Source organism: Hirundo rustica, chromosome 19 (genome assembly GCF_015227805.2).
Source record: "Hirundo rustica isolate bHirRus1 chromosome 19, bHirRus1.pri.v3, whole genome shotgun sequence".
Lineage (NCBI taxonomy): Eukaryota > Metazoa > Chordata > Aves > Passeriformes > Hirundinidae > Hirundo > Hirundo rustica.
Genome location: NC_053468.1, coordinates 6,810,606 through 6,829,265, shown reverse-complemented (window position 1 = coordinate 6,829,265; position 18,660 = coordinate 6,810,606). Strand labels below are relative to the sequence as shown.

General features: G+C 45.3%; 1 protein-coding gene across 4 annotated transcripts in view; it reads left to right on the top strand.

The window, feature by feature from the left end:
- COL26A1 (collagen type XXVI alpha 1 chain) overlaps positions 1–18,660 on the top strand; it is a 168,089-nt gene that overhangs the window by 10,038 nt on the left and 139,391 nt on the right. For all 4 annotated transcript variants that reach the window (XM_040082619.2, XM_040082621.2, XM_040082620.2 and 1 more), the window contains exon 2: positions 14,432–14,554. In XM_040082619.2, the coding sequence (XP_039938553.1) occupies positions 14,432–14,554 (123 nt within the window). The remainder of the gene's footprint in view (positions 1–14,431; positions 14,555–18,660) is intronic.

Sequence of the window (18,660 nt, the reverse complement as noted above, 5' to 3'; positions counted from 1 at the left end):
AATCAGTATAACCTGCAGCAAAAGCCATAGCCTCCCTGCAGTGTATTTCAGGATACAGCCCTGAGCCAAAGGGTTTAAACTATCACACAGTAAAACGCTGTCTCTGGGGCAGCTGTTACTGGAAGTCACTAATGTATATCACAAATGATACAAAAATTTTGGATTACAGAGTGGTAGGAATTTGTAGGCTGTCGGCCTGTGGATAAGCTTTGAATGAGTGTGCATTGCAAGCAGAAATAATAGGATCTCATATTGCCAAGCACTAGAAAAATACTTGAGGCCCGATATGTAATTAGAAGTCTGCTAAAACCCTTTCAAGACCTCTGCAACCAAACCCATTGTAAATTCATTTCAAGAATCTCAGCAACATACTAATTTTCTTGGGTAATGTCCTTTGAAACAATCAAGCTCTCTAATTGTGTCTGTTAGGCCCTGCCAAGTGGTTCTTGGCATCTGAACTAGAAGGTTTTCAAAGTAGCTTCTGCAAATGATTGTGGAATTTTGCTGAAGGTAAACTTTCAGCTCCCAGGTACCACTTGGAGAAGCTGCTGCATAACTTTTAGGAAGGGTAGGGTGAAGCTGGGTATCTCCACAGCGGCTGGGAAGAAGGAGGAGAAAAGTGGGAATGTGGAAATTGTAGGGATCATTCCAGCTTGTCTCTTGAATTGAATGCAGCTAGAAACTGGGTTGATTGTGTTGAACATTTCAGCTGGTGTCCTGGCTGAACCTGGGAATCATCTGGTGCTGCCTGTGTCTGGGTGATGGATTGGATCTCAGCATCCCTGTGGAAGCAAGGTCGGCTTGCAAGGCACCTCCATGAGCTTTGATGTGTGGAGGTGGTTTGGGTTTTTTGTTGTTGTTGTTTGGGTGGATTTTTTTAACCAACCAGCCAAAAAACACCACCACAAAGACCAGCATCAAACCCCGTACAAGTATTTGACTAGAGTCACACACTTCCCATGGGCTTGTGGCTCAAATGTTGCCAGTAACAGCTGGATAGGTGAACAGGCTGTTCCCATGGACGTAACTCCAGCGAGGGGAACCAGACCATGAGTTGTTCTGTCACTCTGCGCTCTGAGGTTCTACCAACCTTTTTGATTTTTGTGGATGAGAGTGATTTCAAATGAAACTCTAACCATTTTTTTTTCTGCTGTGATGTGAGTCTGTTACAGCCATTCAATGTGATGTTCAGCGCTGCAGTGTTTATATATCCCCCCATACCTCCTTAGAAATGGCTCAAGTGAGTGCTGTGGCAATGGCAGCTGCTGGCTTTGCTTCCAGGGTGGCTCAATCTGGCACTATCCTTTGCTGAGACAATGCATGGAAAAATTTCTCCAAACCGTAGTGAAAGGTGTACGGGAAAACTCTCATGTATGTTTATATGAGGGAAGAAAAACCACAAACAAGTTTGAGCTGTTGTGTGTGAAAGCTGTTTGTGTACATACTTAGTGCAATAATAAACACAGATTGTTGCTGTGTGTCACTCACAGGTTTGCTGATTTGCCCTCAGCCAGTAAAGCAACAGTAAGATGTTCTTCCCAAACTACAAAAAAGGTACCAGAAATGCAGAATAACTGCCACCCATTGATAAAATTCAGGTCATAACTGCTTGTTTTAATCAAACTTTTATTTTGCATGCTATTTGTGTCACTTTTCATAGTCTGATGGAAGAAATGTGTGTAAATAGAAGAGGAAAATAAGTTAATCTCTCTTTAATGGTTTTACCTTGAATTTGTCCCAAGCTTTGTCAGTATTGTGTGTTCAATGTATTCAGTGTCAGCCGCTCCTTTGCACACACAGACGGAGATTCTCTCGCCACTAACCCCAGACATTCCCATCCCAGCTGAAAGATGAGGCATGCCTGTGAAGTGTTTGCTTTAGGAGTTCGGTTCACTTGTGAGCATCAGTTTGCACTCTCACCAATTTGTGGTTAAAATGCTTTGTGTTGTGGAGTTTTGCACTTTGCCATGGTGGGGCAGTTAGGTTGCCCTGTCCTTTTGCATTGGCAGGCAACTTTTAATTGAAACCACCACCAAAGAAACCCTGCAACCCCCCCCCCCATCTAGTGGAGTTTGCTGTACAGTTCTGCACAGAACAGGGCAGGAATTTTTCTCACCAAATGCCTGTATCTCCCCTTCAGACCTCCTGCTGTCCCCTCTCTTGCTCACTGCTGCTCTCTCCCCATCCGGTTTCCCATGTGTGTACTGGGGAATGTTTCAAGGCAGTGTTATCATTCCTAAGGAATCTACTGTGAATGCACAGGCTATGGAGAGGTTTTTCTTCAGCTGTTATTACTTGGCCAAATCAAACCCATTTTCCACCTGGATACCAAAATGTAGATCTCCTCCCTTCCAAACAGAGGCTTCCAAAGCACTGAGGCACTAAAGTAGTTTCGTAGATTGCTCAAGAATTTTTTAATAATAGAGGAAGGTGTTAGTGTTCCCATTCACAAGAGAAAGGCTTTCTTTTTTTAAGCTCTTTTTATGCCTAATGAACAAACTGGGTTGCAGCAGGGCTTAAAAGAATACAAATAATTGTTCTTGGCTAGAAATGAGGAAGAGGCTGCTTCCAGAACCAGTGAAAGCTTAAGAAGTTGTGTTAAAAGCAGAACAAACCTTTTATATTGAAAATAGTTAGGTAGAACACTTAGTTTCTTGCTGTCTCTTTACAGTCTATGGAGAGATATCAAAGTGCAGTGGGCTCTGTGTGATTAAAACACACCATCTGCTGAAGAGCGGGTTTAAAACTTGGTGAGGCAACACTGGGTGCTCACTAGCAGGGGTTTGGGACTACTGTGTGCAGGGAGCTGAGCTACAGCAAATGTTTTATGGCATTGGATGGGTGCAGTCAGGAGAGTGTAAGAGTGGGAGTCTGGAGGCTGCTGGAACAGCGGATTGTTGTGCCTGGAACTGCCTCATCCACGCCATGCTACAGCCATGCAGGGAGGTTTCAGTGAGGCCTCTACTTAGTGCAGAGGAGACTCTTTGGAAGGGCTGGTCATTGGCACCCAGGAGGTGTTTTAGAGCAATTCACTTAATTTACATGGGCACTGGGAAGGACTGGCTTGAGAGGGAGGAAAGGAGGAAAAAGATGTGATAAACTAACCACCCATGGATGTGGATATGTGTTTGTAAAGGCCATTGCTAGTTTGCTACACTAATGGTGGTTTTAGGAGTTTTAGCCTGTGCAAGTTGTTAAAGCTATTGATACATCCTCCTGCCTTAGTTCAGCTTCTGATCTTGCTCTCAATATGCCCTTGGATCAAAACCGGCTGTTGTAAAGGGCAAACTCAGCTCTCTGATGACAGAACAGATCTCAGTTCTGATGTTCCTACTTCCCTACACATGAAACTCCCATGGGTGTGACTGGAACAATAGGATTATTTTCCAAATTATTTTTTATTGTAGTAACGCCCAGGACAGCCTTGTGCCAGACATGGCAGACATGGAATAAAACGTTTTCAATTTAAATAGCAAATTAACACACAGGCTTTGGGGTTTGTTTTTCAGGCTGATTAACACTTTGAATACCCAGGCAGAAAGGTTTTCCAAGGCTTTGTTTCCACTGAACTGGGTCTTACATGGCTCATCCTGGGGATCTCTGAGCTGGGCTCAGGGTAACAGCCTGATTTATCTACTGTGTACAACACAGCCTGGTGTTCAGATGACCTGGCACAATAATAGAGCAGTTACTGGGGAAAAATGCTTTGCTCTTGAGGTGCTGACATGTTAGTGGGGTCCAGCTGTTCCCAGAAGAATCTTCCTGGAGCAGCAGCAGGAGTCTGGTCTCAGGCCTGGTGCAAATGCTGGCTCACGGGTACCTGAGCTTCAGCTGCCTCACTGAACACAAGTGGCTAATCTGAGAAATCTAAAAGAAAGAAGAGAAATTGTTGATCTCGAAGCAAAATAAGAAGATGGATTTGTCTAGGCTGGCTTATTGTTTCTAATCACCTCCTCCAGCATAGGAAACCTTCGAAAGCTGTAGGGTTTTCTTGCCCTTGAGGAAAGGCTGTTGCCGTGGTGGTTTCAGTGGGGTTGCTGTCACGTCTCTTTGGCCTGAACCAGGAGTGATGTGCAGTACAGCTGAGCCTGCACACTGCTGCAGCTTCACTCTGGAAGAGTGATTTCATGCCTTTGGCTCATGAATCCTCTTCCCAACGCTGGTGGGCAACCACATTGCAGGTCACTACTTCGAAATGTCTGCTGTGTAGTCCTTTGTACACCAGAGCCCACAAATTCCTTTACAAGTTGCTGACCAAATTGAAGACCTAGACTGAAAAAACGGTAATGTGCCACAGGAAGAGAGAAGTGGGCAGGTGGAAGTGTTGCTAGAAGAGTTGTGGGTTCAGTTTACCTGACACAGCTATTTGTGCAGGTATTTCTAGTTGCATCCTAAGACCTGTGAATCTGAAGCTGATACTTTCATCTGGTTTTTGATACCTTTTGGGGCTTACTCTCTAACAGTTGAAAAATATAAGGAAAACATATTTGAATTGCCCTAAAGGGAAAGCAATATGCTGTCTGTGGGATCTCTTTCAATACATATATTTTTCTTTCTAGCTATCAAAAGGATGTACCTGTTTCCAGTGGCAGCAATATCCCAACTGTTCAGCTCCAGAAAAACCCCAAAACATGCATATTACGTGAGCAGATTAACATCATGCAATAGTTGGAAGCCTGATCGTGCCGTCCTATTTTTTTTTTTTTTTTGATACACTCAACACTGTACTTTTGACATTGCCTTTTGTTCTTGCTGTAGTTTGTGGTTTTTGGTGCCAGTATAATGTTAATGAAAAACACTGCTTCATTTAGGCCAAGTGCCTGTGTTCCTGTCATGCATGTGGCATTCATTGCTGCTGGTGAGTGCTGGGAGTTTGGCACCAGAGGACTGAATGGGAAGCACAAAGATGCTCTGTTGTCTGTACAGAGGTCTATAAGCAAAAAACAAAAACAAATTTGGGAGCAGGCCCTGCCCAATCCCTGCAGATTGGCTGGTGATGCAGATACAGGCTCTGTAGGGCAAAGGGTGGCATTTAAGGAGATGCTGAAACCAGCAGCAGCCTGATTGTCCCTTTTGGAGGACTGAATTGTGCAAAGTGTTTTGTTACAAGGGGAATTAAAGACACCCATGGGCACTGGCTTTGTGGATGGTGGAGGAGCAGCTGTAGCCCCAATAGGAGCAGTAGTAAAGCACAGGATGCTCTGACAGGGTCAGTGACTCCTTACACTGCTTTTCTTAATGTTTGCCTTTCTGCAGAGGTTTTGAGGACAAGCAGGTATGTGTCAGTGCCCTGTTCTTCTACTTAAAATTCACACTCTACCTCTTGCTAAATCAAATTTAGCATTTAATTCTGAATGAATTCCTGTAAACTCAGAAATACTGACTTTGATCAAAGTTAGTCTGGTGCTATTAATGAGGATCAGGGTCACTGTCCTCAGCTTGACCAGATCTAGATCAGACCCTCAGAGGAGGACACAGACAAGTACCAAATGTAGACTTTGACCACAGGGATCTGTTTCAGATAAATAGTTGGTGGGCCAATTCCCAACTCTCTACTTTCAGTCAAGGTCTAAAGGATTTTTTTTCCTGCTGTCTCACCCCTCTTGTTAAGGTCAGGCTTTTTAGGAATGAACAAACCAGTTCTATGGATGCATTCACAGTATGGAGGTGTTAGACCTATCTACAAGCACATTATCCAGCTGTGCAAAAATGTTTAGACTCAGGTTCTTTTCTTGAAAGGCTCTGATTCAAACAGCTTTTAATGTTGCAAAAATGACATACTTGGTTGTAATTGTGCATGATTTCCACGCTGCATGGATATGAAATGCCAAATTCCATCAAGTCAGTCTAATTTAACAAAGACAGATTCCATGGATATTTTTGTACATTTCCTCTTTCCTCCCTCTGTGAACACTGGAAACTACTGTCTTCTCATTGATTGTGATAAGCTCATGGGAGGGAGCAGCAAAACATTTCAGTGTGTAAAAGAATGTCTGTAAAAGCAAAGAACTTCAAAGGGGTGAAGCCCCCTTTTATTTCTGAGCGCTCAGTCATGGACTAACTTCTTTCATTTCCATGCTGAAGGTAATTATGGTTCAGGACAACCATATTTATGGTTTGATTCAGTTGGAATATGTCACTGGCAAACTGAGAAGGGATGGGTATTGGGTATGAATCGCAGGGATTTTATGCTGGAAGAATATTCCTTGTGTCTTCCCAGCCCTCTGCCCTTGTTCACACACAAACAGGTGTGCAGGCACAGAGGGGCATGTTTTGAATGTGATCCTGCCTGATCCAGGCTCAAATCTTCATCTCCCTCTGTTCTGTCCTTTATTAATATCAGTGCTGATGCTCCACAAGTGGATCAAGGGTGTGTAATAGGTGAGTGTTCTTATCTTCAGAGCCACTCCTGCAGTAGCTGCAGCAGCTGAAAGTGAGTGAGTTTGAAAGTTAGAAGAGAATGTTCTCTTGGCTGAAGGAGCTGAATGTGGCTCTGGGGAGCTGGGTCCCCTCCTTTTGTCTGAAGAAGAGTTGCACACATGTTCTGTAGTATTTAGCTGTGCTGCTTCTAGGTGTTTAATAATTCCAGTAGGGAGAGGTTTTCCCTCAGCCCCTGTAACTTCAGTGGCTGCAGGAGGGTAAGGTAGAATCTTGTTCAGATTCCTATGGATTGAAGAAAGCTCAGCCCTCGAGGTAGTGCTTTTTGGAGGGTCATCCCCGCATAAAACAAAGCAAGGAAAGCACAGTTAAATGTGCTTAGCTGCAGAATTTGTTGAAGACTGAAGCTGTTGTGCAGACTGAACTGTATTTTCCTCCTAAGGTAAAGATTCCTCTAGGACTAAACTCCCTCCAGCAGGCTCTGATAATCCACTTTGTGTGGGAAAACTTAAGGCTGTTGTTGGCAAGTGAATATTTGAAGTGCACTAAGCACAGAACATATTGCCCCCCTGGGGAAGGGTTATGCTATTGGGAGGTTCCTAGATAAATTGTCCCATCTTACTCTGCTAGCCAGAACTTATTTTTATGGCCACTTTGTTCAGACTCTTATTGTGGGGGCGGAGTGGTGGTGTGTGCAGAGAGATTGGAGTTCCTTCCAATCTTTGTCTGACCAACACAGCGGAGTGGGAGACCTGGAACTTGTCTTATTCTTGTTCGTGCCTCTGGCTCTCTGCTGCTTCAAATGGCTGCTGCTGTCTGGCTTCAGAAACACCAGCAGCCTTCCAGTTTTATTCCTTTCCCAAAATGAATGGGCTGTTACAGAGATTTTTCTCCCTTTTTTGCAGGAGTCAGGGTAACCTCTAGTAGTGACTCTGAAGTGCTCAGTGGGAGTAAGGCATGCGTAAAACATCAATATTGACAAGAAGATTACTGTGCCTTGTCATGGCTTCTGACTTGCAGGCCTCTTAAAGCTTTGTAATGGAGGAGCAGAATGTGCTTTGAACTGAACCCTGCCATCATAAGCTTGTGCACAGCCAGCCCCTCGCCCCTGCCAGGTGGTATTCCATGGATTCCTTACCAGTTTATCTACAGGCAATCCTGAATCGATCCATCAACGCTGAACATTCCAATATTGTGGAGACTGCTGGTTACAATTGAATTTTGTAGCTGGCTCTTTGCTGGACAATGAGCTGGATGACAGCCTTGATCCTAAAACCTAGTTACCTGGGGAGAGCATGAATACAGCCAAGAACAGGGGAAACTTAAGCCCAACTTGGCTTTCATCTGAGCTTTCCAGTAACATGTGATGGGATTGTTTCCTCTTTAGCCAGGTCACAGCAGTAAAGAGTAATCTGGTCACAGCCAACTGAATTAGCTGGTAAACTTGATCCTGATGAGAGTCAAAGCACATCAGGGAGGTGTGTATTTGTGAATAAGAAAAGAATAATGTAGTTTTATAGAGCTGGATGGTTCAGGAAGAGTTACCCCAGAGAGCCTGGCAGCCTTTGAATCTGGATTTCTTGGCATGTAGGGGGCAACTTCTGCTCGTGGCCTCAAGGGAATATATAAATAACTAACCCCTCCTAATGCTGGCCTCCAGCACGCAGTGTATGGATTGCTCTTCTGGCAGAGCAAATGGGATGCTCTACTATTTACACAGAGAAAAGGGCACAGTTTGCTTTCATTGAGTCAGAACGGCAACTTTTTCCCAGTGAAAGTCAGTGACCTTTTGATTTTATTGAAATTCCTCTCTAGGATTGCAGGGAAATTGATAGCTCCAGTGAAAAATGTTATGAGGAAACTCGGGGAAATCTACCTAACTATCAAAACACTCCTACTGTTTTCTGTGCCCTAAATGTTGATCTCTGCTAAGTATAACATACAGTGTGTTATCCTTATGGAAACAAAAAGATAATTCAGTGCAGTTGTTTACACAGGACAAAGCTTTAGGGCAAATCACAAGCATCAGAAATGCCAACCTTACTGAGAGACTTCTGTGATATTTATTGAGAGTGGGGAGAGTCAGTTTGTGCCCAAACACATGGACAGCTGCTGATGAAACTAACCTGCATATTAAGTGTTCTCCCACTCCCAGAAGGAATTCACTTCCTTCTGGCTTGTCCAGTTAACTCTCTACCAAACCCACACCAAATCTCCATTTTACTCAGCTCTACAACAACACAAATGGCTTTGAGCAGAGCCCAGCTGGGAGGATTGTTTCTGCTGGAAGCAGTTTTGAGCTGCTGGGAGCACAGTGTGCTCAGAGGCCACGGATTTCGGGAGCTGGAGCTGTGTCCATCAGTCCAGTGAGAGCATCAGCCCTCAGGTCTGTGTGGGAGGTGGTGCCTGCTGTAGGTCTGTCCCTAGCAGGCACAGCAGCCCTGAATTTGTATGTGGTGCTGAACTGTCGCCCCTCTGAAAGAGGTGATTAGGCAAGAGTGCAGCCACTTTCATTTCTGAGCTGCACAATCCTGATTCACTGGCCGATCGCTGAATCCCAGTCAGTTCAGCCTGGTGGTTCTGGCACTGCTCGGTTTGTGATCCCTTCTCCAGTGAAATGGAGCCAGCTAACAGCCAGGCTTTTCTCCTCTGAACCACCTGGAACCTCCTCCAGGGACCCCCAGGATGCAGGGAAGCTTGGAAAAAGTGAGCAGTTTGGACTAGGAATGAAGCAAACACTGCCTTTGGGGATGGCTCTGTGTGTTGTGGTGTGAGTGTTTCTAAGCATTCATGGGGGATGGATGGATGGATGGATGGATGGATGGATGGATGGATGGATGGATGGATGGATGGATGGAGAGATCCCTTATGCACCCCGTGGGTTTAGGGAGCAGTACTGTGCAAATCCCAGTTGTGAGAAGAGAGGGAAGATGAAGTTTCCTGTCAGTGTCTTCCCATCCATTAAATGATTGGGAACTATGTTATCCAGGAATTAAGCTTTGATATCTGAGTGTGTGGCTCTTCTGGAACCTACATTAGGTAGGTTTATTTAAGTATTTTAGCTGGGTTATATGTTAGCGTACACTTCTCCACCCTCTGCAGTCCCTTTTCTCTCTTATTGTTGGTTGACAGACTGTAATAACGTCCAGAACCTCCAGGGGTAAACTGTGAGTCCAAATAAGCTTCTGCTGAGGGTGCAGGAGGTTCAGAAAGTCAGTGGGGTGCAGGTATGGCTTTGTCTCTGGTGTCTGCCTAGGGAAGCACCTCCAGCTTTCTGTGCAAGCCTGGATGCCCTGTGAGATCCTCTCAGGCTGTTCCCCGCTGTGCTCTGCAAGGTGAGGATTTCTTGTGTCCTCCAGTGTCCAGGTGCCCGAAGCCATCACTGCTTTTGCTGAGTCAGCAGAGAGCAGGCGCCTCTCAGCACCTGCTGAGGGAGGAGTCTCTTTAAGCTCCAAGCAGGAGTTTGCAGAGATTCTCCAAATGGAAACAAACTATTGATTTTGTTGTTCCATTTAGCCTGAAGGGTCCACAGTAACATCCTGAACCTACACTGTGAATATGATAAGATATCTGCTGGCATCAACACCCCTGTTCCCTCTGGAAAAACATTGTCAGCTGTGATCAAGATGTGAGATCTTGGTCTGTAGGCCCAGAAGGAAACTGTCTAAATCAGCAGCCTGTGGGCCATGATCTACAGATCCTCTGTTGTCTGTGAAAGTCTTCCAAGAATTAAATAGGGTGTGAGAGGAGGGGGTGTTTCTTTGGAAGCAGCTGGAGGAAATGGACCAAGTGAAACTTCTCTCTCTGAGTGAGGACCAGTTCCATGGGATGCTGCAGAACATCACGCTAAATGTGCTGGTGATGAGCATGCATGAGATCCTAAAGGAGCTGCTGTTTGGATCATTTTGTTTGCTTGGTTGGAATATTCTTTTTGAATAAGCAGCAATATATTCTCTGCCACCCTGGATGCATGCCAGTAAAAGTCCTAAACCTTCCATCCTAGCATCTGTATATAATATAAAGGGTCATTTATAATCTCTGTAAGCCATGATGGGGCCTTTCGTCACATTGTCTGAAGCCTGCTTGCATTCTGGAGGCTGTTCTTGCTGACTTTTGGCTTGCAAAGAGAAGTCTTGGGATGGTTTTGTCTGTCTGTCTTCCTTCTGTTGTAATCACTGTGCTATTTTATCTGCAGTGAGTTCCAGCTCTGTGTCCTAATTCATCCTTGACCAGCTGCATTCCTCTTGTTGTCTCACCTGCTTCTGTACCACAGTAAAACACTCTGAAAGTTGTATTTGGAGGAAAATTTTGCTATTTATGGGAATCCAAGTGTGTACCTTTCACTCCTGGCTGTGGGTACCTTTGTAACCAAATCCTCTCTTCTTTTGGTGCGGAGAGAAGTTGGAGAAATCTGTGTTCACATTTGATTAGCTGAGTATCTTTGGAGTCTGCCTTTTTTTTTTTTTTTAATGCCCACACTGTTGTTTCTGCTTTAGAGATGAGGTGATAAGCATGGTACTTCATCACTGTCACTGCTCTCTCTGTGCTCCTGCTCAGGAAGGTGAAAGGTTGTCCCTGGATTTGAGTGAAGGATCTGTTATCCTGCCGTGAGCTGTCAGTCCTGTTCAGCCTGGCAAGGAAAGCAATTCGTGGAGAGCCTCAGGGAAGATTCTCGCTTCCTGTAGTGATTGATTCCTTTCATAGCAGGTCCCTGAGGAGGTCATGTGAAGAAATGAACCTGGGAAGGTGTTGGGTTTGTCCCCACCTCAATGTGCTGTAGAATGGGAGCAGCCTTTCTCTTCAACTGCTGCCCAAGGCGCTGTCAGGAGGTTGTAGCAAGTTCTGTTTAGCTCCTCTCTCTTCCATGAAAGGCTGTTCCCAGGCAGAAATTACAACCTGATTGCCAGATTCCTTGGACTTGCAAGGATATGTGTACCTGCTCTACTTGGTACTTAGAATAAGCTGTTAAAAATGTGAGACCTACTCAGATAACAGCAGTTTGGGGCTTGTTTGGAAAGAAAATCTATGCATCACAGCAGCACCCACTGAATAGAAGCCCTGGCAGATTCAGCCTTGTATGTAGCTTAGAATAATCAAACTTTCTTGCAGTTTTTGAGGTAGGCAGCCTGCACAGTGCCACTTCCAGAGTCACATGAAGTGTCAGACTCCCAAACTGGTCGAAAATAATTCTTGAAGGAGCAAGATGACATTACATTTGTGTCTGTGCAAGGGAAGTCTAAAGAGGGTAGTGATGAGTTTCCGTTCTCTTCTCAGGAGTTGCAATTTTGAGCTGCCATTGTCCATTAACAAGAACAGATTGGCTGCCAGATTCCCTCTGGCAATTCTAGAGTCTTCCTCTATCACCTGCCTTTGTCTTCTGGGGTGTTTGCCTTCATTCACCTCTTTTCCCTTCAAGAACATGAAGCTGTCTAATTTCAGCATGAGATATGAAGGGTTTTTTCAGAGTGCAGTTGATTTTTATTTTTTTTCCATCTGACACAGAAGTACCTTGTGTCTACCCAGGAAAGTGGGATGAGCTGTCTCCTAAGCCCAACAAAATCAATATTAGTGTAAGATAATCCATGTACCGTGTAAACAGCACTTCTTCCCAGCTGTCCCTGGGAGAAGGCCAGAGGGACACACATAGCAGTTAAAGCATAACATGTATAATTAAATATTTATTTGAATTTCATTGACAAGCCAGAGAAAATGATGTTAATGTGAGGAGGGGCACTCAAGTCCTTGATAATTATACTCTGATTTAAAATGTTCAGTAACTGTTCTGGATTTTTTTCCTGTATTTATGCTCCTTAATGCTCTATTACATGTTACTAGTGTGGAAGCTGCTGCTTCCTTCCTCTCCTGCTCTGGGCTCAATTCCTTCACTCCTCACATCTTAGTGAGAAGTTTTGGTTTTCATGATTTCAGGACACATTCTTCTGCCCTTCTGCTGGCAGGTTCTGTGCATGTGCAGGTTGTTTCACCTGACATGAAATGCTTTTGCTCTGGGGCTCATGCACAACTGCTGTCCTTCCTATGGCTGGAAGCACTGGGCTAAAAACATATTCAGGGTAAATAATGCTGGGCTGTGACTTTCCCAAGCCTCTCCCTTTCTCCTGGCTGCTTTTCCTTCCGTGCTCAACTGGCTGCTCCCGTGATATGAGGAGATATTACCCCTGTCTGGACAAACCCCATGACTAAGGCTTGCAGACACCAAATGGCTGATTGCATCAAGTGTGCAAGTGAAATGTAAAAGAAAACTTTACTTTGAGTTATTACATTTTCAGCCTTTTGGCTCCTGTTGTTTCTTCTGGTTCTGCTCCCTAAACTTTGTGTGGAAGTTGTGTTGAGCCCATTAAAAGATCTGAAGCTTCATAAACATTAACTTTATCTTTTCCTCCCTTAGTTTGGCCGTTGTTTTGACACTGCAGATGTCAGTAGAGACATTTGGGTACTCGAGTACCCCATCCCTGTTTATACACCGCAGATCCCTGACAAATCTGAGATCAGTGGTTCTGTAAGACCTCCCTGCCCACCTGGGCTCACCTCAGGTGAGCCCACCGGCCACGCTCCCCAATGAGGAATCACAGGGGCTTTCTGGTGAGCAGGAGCGGTGTCTCAGGGAAAGCTGCATGGCTGAGCCTTGTCACTGCTGCTGGGCTGGTGGCACTGGGCACAGAGCCACCTCTCCCTGGGTGTCCCAGCGTTCCCGGCCGGCTGTAGCCCAAGGGTCAGCGAGCAGCCCGCTGGCCCCATGTGGTCCTGGCATGTGTGCCTCCTATTCATGGAAATGGGAGCTATCCAGAGAGCAGGGATTCCTGTGGAGATGGGAGGGGAGCGCAAAAAGGGGAGAAAAGCAGCAAATGCTGTAAATGGCATGTTCTGGGGAAATCAAACTGACATAGAGGAGGTGGTTTAGGGAAGGAGAAGGGGATGTGCAGGTGCATTTCTACTTTGATTTTTGATGTGCAAGGTTGGGGGGTCACTGTGGTGCTTGAAGGGATCAGCTCTGTTGAAGGCTCTTGCCTTAAGATAGATGAGGAGCCAGGACTCTGGCTGTGGTTCAGCAGGGAATGCTTACACAAGCACTGGGTGTGTTTTGGAGCACAAGCTGGTGTCTCCATGTCCCACAGTGACCCCAGTCCTGATCCCCAGTCAGTCTCAAACCTGTTAACTACACTGATGTACAAAAGCAGCACAGGACATTCCACACCAAAATATTCACAAAAACGTGAACCAGCATTTGCCAAAGATAAGCAATGCTTGCAAGGGGGAAAATTAAAGGATCCTTTTTGTACCCCCTCAAGCATGTCACTGGAACATAAAACTTTTTTCAGTTTATTTCCAAAGAAGGTCCCTGAAGGGTCTCTAGGTCCGAATTTCCTGTGCTGATGCTGAAGTTCCTTCTATCTCATACACCTTGCAGTGAGGGGTCTGTCTCTCTCTTGAGATGGTGTGAAACACTCGTCCCTCCCTCCCCTGCATTTTCCCTTGCCCATTTTTAGGCAGTAACCTCAGGAGGACAACAACAGGACTCGTTCAGCACCCAGCCTGTTTGAGCCCTGCTGACAGAGAACTCCACCACACCAAAAAGCAGAATTTTCCAACTCTGCTGTTGTTCTGAATGGTGGGAGGCTAGGGGATGATACCATAACAAGCAGGATGGAATTAAGACCAGTACAATGGGAGCTGACTATCGGGAGATTTGGAACACTTCTTCTTTTTTTTTTTTTTTTTTTTCCTCTCAAGTCCTATTGTTTCTGATAAGTCACAGAACTAAATTATGCACTGTAAATAAAATTCTGGCCTCTGACAGCCAAGCAAGAGACATTACTGGATCTATGGTTCAGGTTGGCAGGAGCTGGGAATCTTCCTGCAGCTAGGGGAAGGAGAGGGTGGGGTGAGAAGTGAAGACTGCAAGTTAGCCTGGCTATGGCTGGCAGAAACAACCACCCCACCCCCAGATTCTTGGTGTGTTTTTCCTGCAGTCTGCTGTGTGTTGGTTCACTGGTTGTCTCACTGGGGCTCACTAACGTGTCCTTTCTCTCTGCAGGCACTGGTGTCACTACACGGTCACAAGGACAGTCTCCTGCCAGGTGCAGAACGGGTCAGAAACGGTGATCCAGAGAGTTTATCAGAGCTGCCGGTGGCCAGGACCTTGTGCCAACTTAGTGAGGTAAAAATCTTCATGTCTCACGTTGCCCAAATCTTCCTGCCCCTCCCCTTTGGCTGGGTGGCTGGTGAGTGCTGCAGAGAGGTCAGAGATCAGAGGGTCAGGTGGGATGTCCTGCTTTGGGGTGCAGTGACTGAGGGACTCCACTGCTCATGACTGCAGGGTAATCCCAGGTGAAGGTAAGTGCAGCAGTTTCCAATTTTAGGAGCTCTCTAAACCCACACAGGGTCTAATTTAGAAAGGAGACATTGTTTATTCTGTGCAAGCCGGAGGTTCCCACAAATCAAACACACCGAGGGGTAAAATATTACATATTTTATACAGGAAAGTTTATATGAACCCACCTGTCTAATTCACATTCTCCACCTACCTAGTGCCTATTTATTTGGGTGATACAATCTCACACGAGATGCTTGAAACATAAAGTTCTTTTTTTCATTAAGCAACTTCTATTGTAGAAGTTACATGACAACATCAGCTACATTTACAAAAGGGAAGAAAATTCAGCCTGGGGACAGATAGTTCAATTTTGAAGACATCAGTACTAGGACAAGTTAAGTGAAGCAGTTTAGCTCAGGCTGTAGTGCCAGTTTGTGCTTCTCACACAGGAGCTGCTGCTGGTCAGGCATGAAAGCAGATAAATGTTCAGTGTGAGTGGACAGGGTGAGCAGGGCTGCTGGATCAATGGCTCTCTGTGATTTGTTGGTGTTGTGTCCCTGTACTGAGGGCTGTAGTGGTGATACTGATACTGATCACACTGGGAAGCTGAGATCAAATCCCTTATGGGCAATGAGGGACAAAGATAATGTGCCCTGTATCTTTCAGGGTGGAATTTCTTTAGGTTTCCTGGATTTCAGTACCCTTTAAAGACTCATCAAAACAGAATATCCTCTCCTCAGATGAGAAACAAAGCTTAAAAACAGCGACAGTGTCAAAAACTCACCCTGAGCCTGCTTTGCCTTTAGATCATTTATAATCTTGGAACCTACATGTAAGAAGGAAAAAAAAAAAAAAAAAGTGTGAAATAGCTGTCCCCAGCTACCACCTTTCAGTAAAATGTCTCTGCATTGTTGTGCTTTGCCTTCTCCTGAAAGGCATTCTCAGAGCACAACAGTGTTGCCCACCCATCTGGGAATTGGGGCAGAAAAGCCATTGTGCTCTAAATTTGCACCTAGCTTCTAAAACAATTTCCCAAGTAGACAAGCCATGACTTAGCTCACAGAGCTCAGTCATTTTATTGTTATTGTTACCAATTCACCCCCAGGGCGCTGGTTGAGGTCCTCCTGTAGTTGATAACCTGGCTGGAAGGTGGCTGCAGGCTGGGACCCACCTCCCTGTTCTTGTGACACTTCATCTAGAATTCACATCTTGAATGGGGCTGTTCCCATTGTTGGTTCTCCAGTTTCCACTTGGCCAGTGGTCAGTCTGTTTTTCCACTTGTAATGTATCTGCTTTGGTGTCTCTTTGGTCTTTATGCAAGGCTGTGGTTGAAACACTTCATATTTTACACTGTCACGGCCAAACTTCTGTTGAAGCTTTTTAATTTCCCAGGCTTTATAGGCACATAATTGTCATTAGAAACTTGTGAGCTTTCACCTTGTCTCCTAAACTTGCCAAAAATCTTACTTATTTTTCGTTGTTAACACAACTGGAATTTCATAAGAACCAAACATTTGATCATGTTATTAGTAAAAAATTCTTTTTGTGGGCCCCTGCAGTTGATTGATGCCATTGATTCTTACATTAACCCAGAGACTTTAGGAATAGTGTGTGCTGTTGTGACATTGTTCATGGAACATTTTCAGTTTCAAATGTAGTTTGGTTTGTTTGTCTGATGAGTCCAATTGTTTGGAGACAATGCAGAACAGCAGCAGACATCTCAATTTTTCTTTCTGTGTGAAAATATCATGGAAAGAAGCTGGGGTTATTTAATATTCAAGATCTGAGCTGGTGAAAGCTCAGCTAACGGGAGCTGCATTTTTGGAAGATGATCACTATGGAGAAACCTTCCAGAAGAGATGGGAGGACATCAATGCTCTGTTCCCTTTGAGGTGGGAGGAAACGCAGGACAAGAGGATGGAGCCCTTCCATAATGTCTGTCCTCTAGCCACACACTGTATGACATTCTCGCATAAAGTAGAGAAAGACCTTGCACCTCTTTCACAAGGACCTCTCAGAAAGCTGCTGGCAAGATGCTGGAACTCATCCCCTTATCTTCACAAGTAAAACAGGTCCTTGATGATTTCCCCTACTGCCACTGTCTGAAAGGGAGAGCCCCAAGCAAGAGTAACATCAAAGGTGGAACCTCTGAGATCCTGAGATTTGAATGGGCTGTTGGATAAGTTATCTCCAGCCAAGACATCTTTTTTAAGTGGTTGTTTGTTTTCAGCAACTCACCTGACTTTGATAAGACAATGAAAAACGGCTGCTGGAAACAAAGGATCTTGTGACTATTGACTGCTGTGGACAATGTTTGGTACCCTGAGCAGGTTGTGTGGTTAAGTTGTTGTTTTCTGAGCAGACAGAAGCCTAGCAGCATTTTGTTGCCAGCCCATAGGGATGCTGAAGTTCTAAAACTACTTTTTTTTTTTTTTTTTTTTTTTTTTAATACTTTTTCCTCCTCTCTCGTCAAAATGAGTATTGTCTTTTTAGGAAACACCAATCTCTCTCCTAATTCAGGCAAACCCCATCTCCTGTTTTCAGATGAAAACTCCTTGTGTATAAAGGATAGAAATAAGAAAAACACTTCCCAGAGTCACAAAAGGCAGCGTGGTGCCTTTCCTGTTACGAAACTGGCATTTATCAGCCATCAAGCTGTACAACTTCCTTTGGCAGGTCTCTGAAAATCCCTGCAGAAGATGAACAGAGCACAGAACTCAGCTTGGATGCCCTACTTGTATCTGTTTCCTCCTTACCTTGTCTGTACCAGCTTCTCTTTTTGGGATTTCTGCAAGTCTAGCTTAAGGCAAGGTCAGGCTTGTTCCAAGGTCTGGTAGTGTCTAAAAATGTTCTTGCTCTCTATATCCCTGCAGTTGTTGAGGTAATATAAACATATCTGCTTTTCTTTTGCTAAAAGTGTAAATTTAAAGTGTCTTTTGGCCGCCTTCTATTCTTCTCTAGGGAGATTGGTGCTGCCTGAGCTCTAATTGAAGGGCACAGAGCGTTCTGTGTGACTGTAAGCAGTGCAAAATGTCAGTAAGCCATTGGCACCGTTTTGGCTTTACAGTGTTTCTCCCAGCTGTGATTTGAAACAAACTGTTTTCATCTCCTTGTTTACAGGGAGTCAGCCATATCTGGGAGAGCTTTCATTCTGCCAGCACCCCTTATCAGGCTGCTCACTAGCAAAAGGGACGTCAGCCAAGGAAAAAGGCATCTCTCAGACTCGTGGTGACAGCTGAGAGGGGCTCTCTGCTACAGAGGCTCCGCTTACGAGCAGACAGCGGTGGGGCCAGACGAGGATTTAATCCCTTTCCTGTCTCCCATTCATTCGTGTTGGGTTTCTTTCCCTTGCTGCACAAACTGCAGCTCAGGGTCAAGCCTTTGCCAGAGGAGGGTCTGTGAGATCCCAGCCTTGCGGCCCTGGCTGTGAGATGTCCTTGCTGTCCATTCACTTGCTCCTGGGAAGCTGCAGGAGCTGCTTTAGCAGGAGTGTCGTCATCTTGGCTGGGATGAGCTGCTCTGTTCTTGCCCTCCACCCCAGGCTCTTTATTTAGCTTGGGTGCTGAGTTGCTCTGGAGCAGTCTTGGCTGGAGGACTTCCCTCAGCAGCTCTGTTGTTGAACTCTCTGTTTGTGCAGCGAAGGCTTTGGCTCCTGTGTGCCACAGGCTGTGTCTGTGCCGTGTCACTCCAGGCTACATGGGCAGCTCTCCCACAGCCTGGCTGAAGCTCCTGGGCTGCTGCAAACTCATGTGCCATTTGTCTAAGTCCCTACCTTGGGGTTTCAGTGGCAGCCTAATGGTTCTCTACTGCCTGGATGGTTGTCCCCAGCTCCCAATAAACCCAGGCATCCAAATTGTAACCCCTCTCCTCAGCAATCCTACTGCTGCAGCGGCTGCAGGGTGATGCCCAGTCCTGCCCTGCTTGGGACACTGAACTCCTCAAGGCTCACT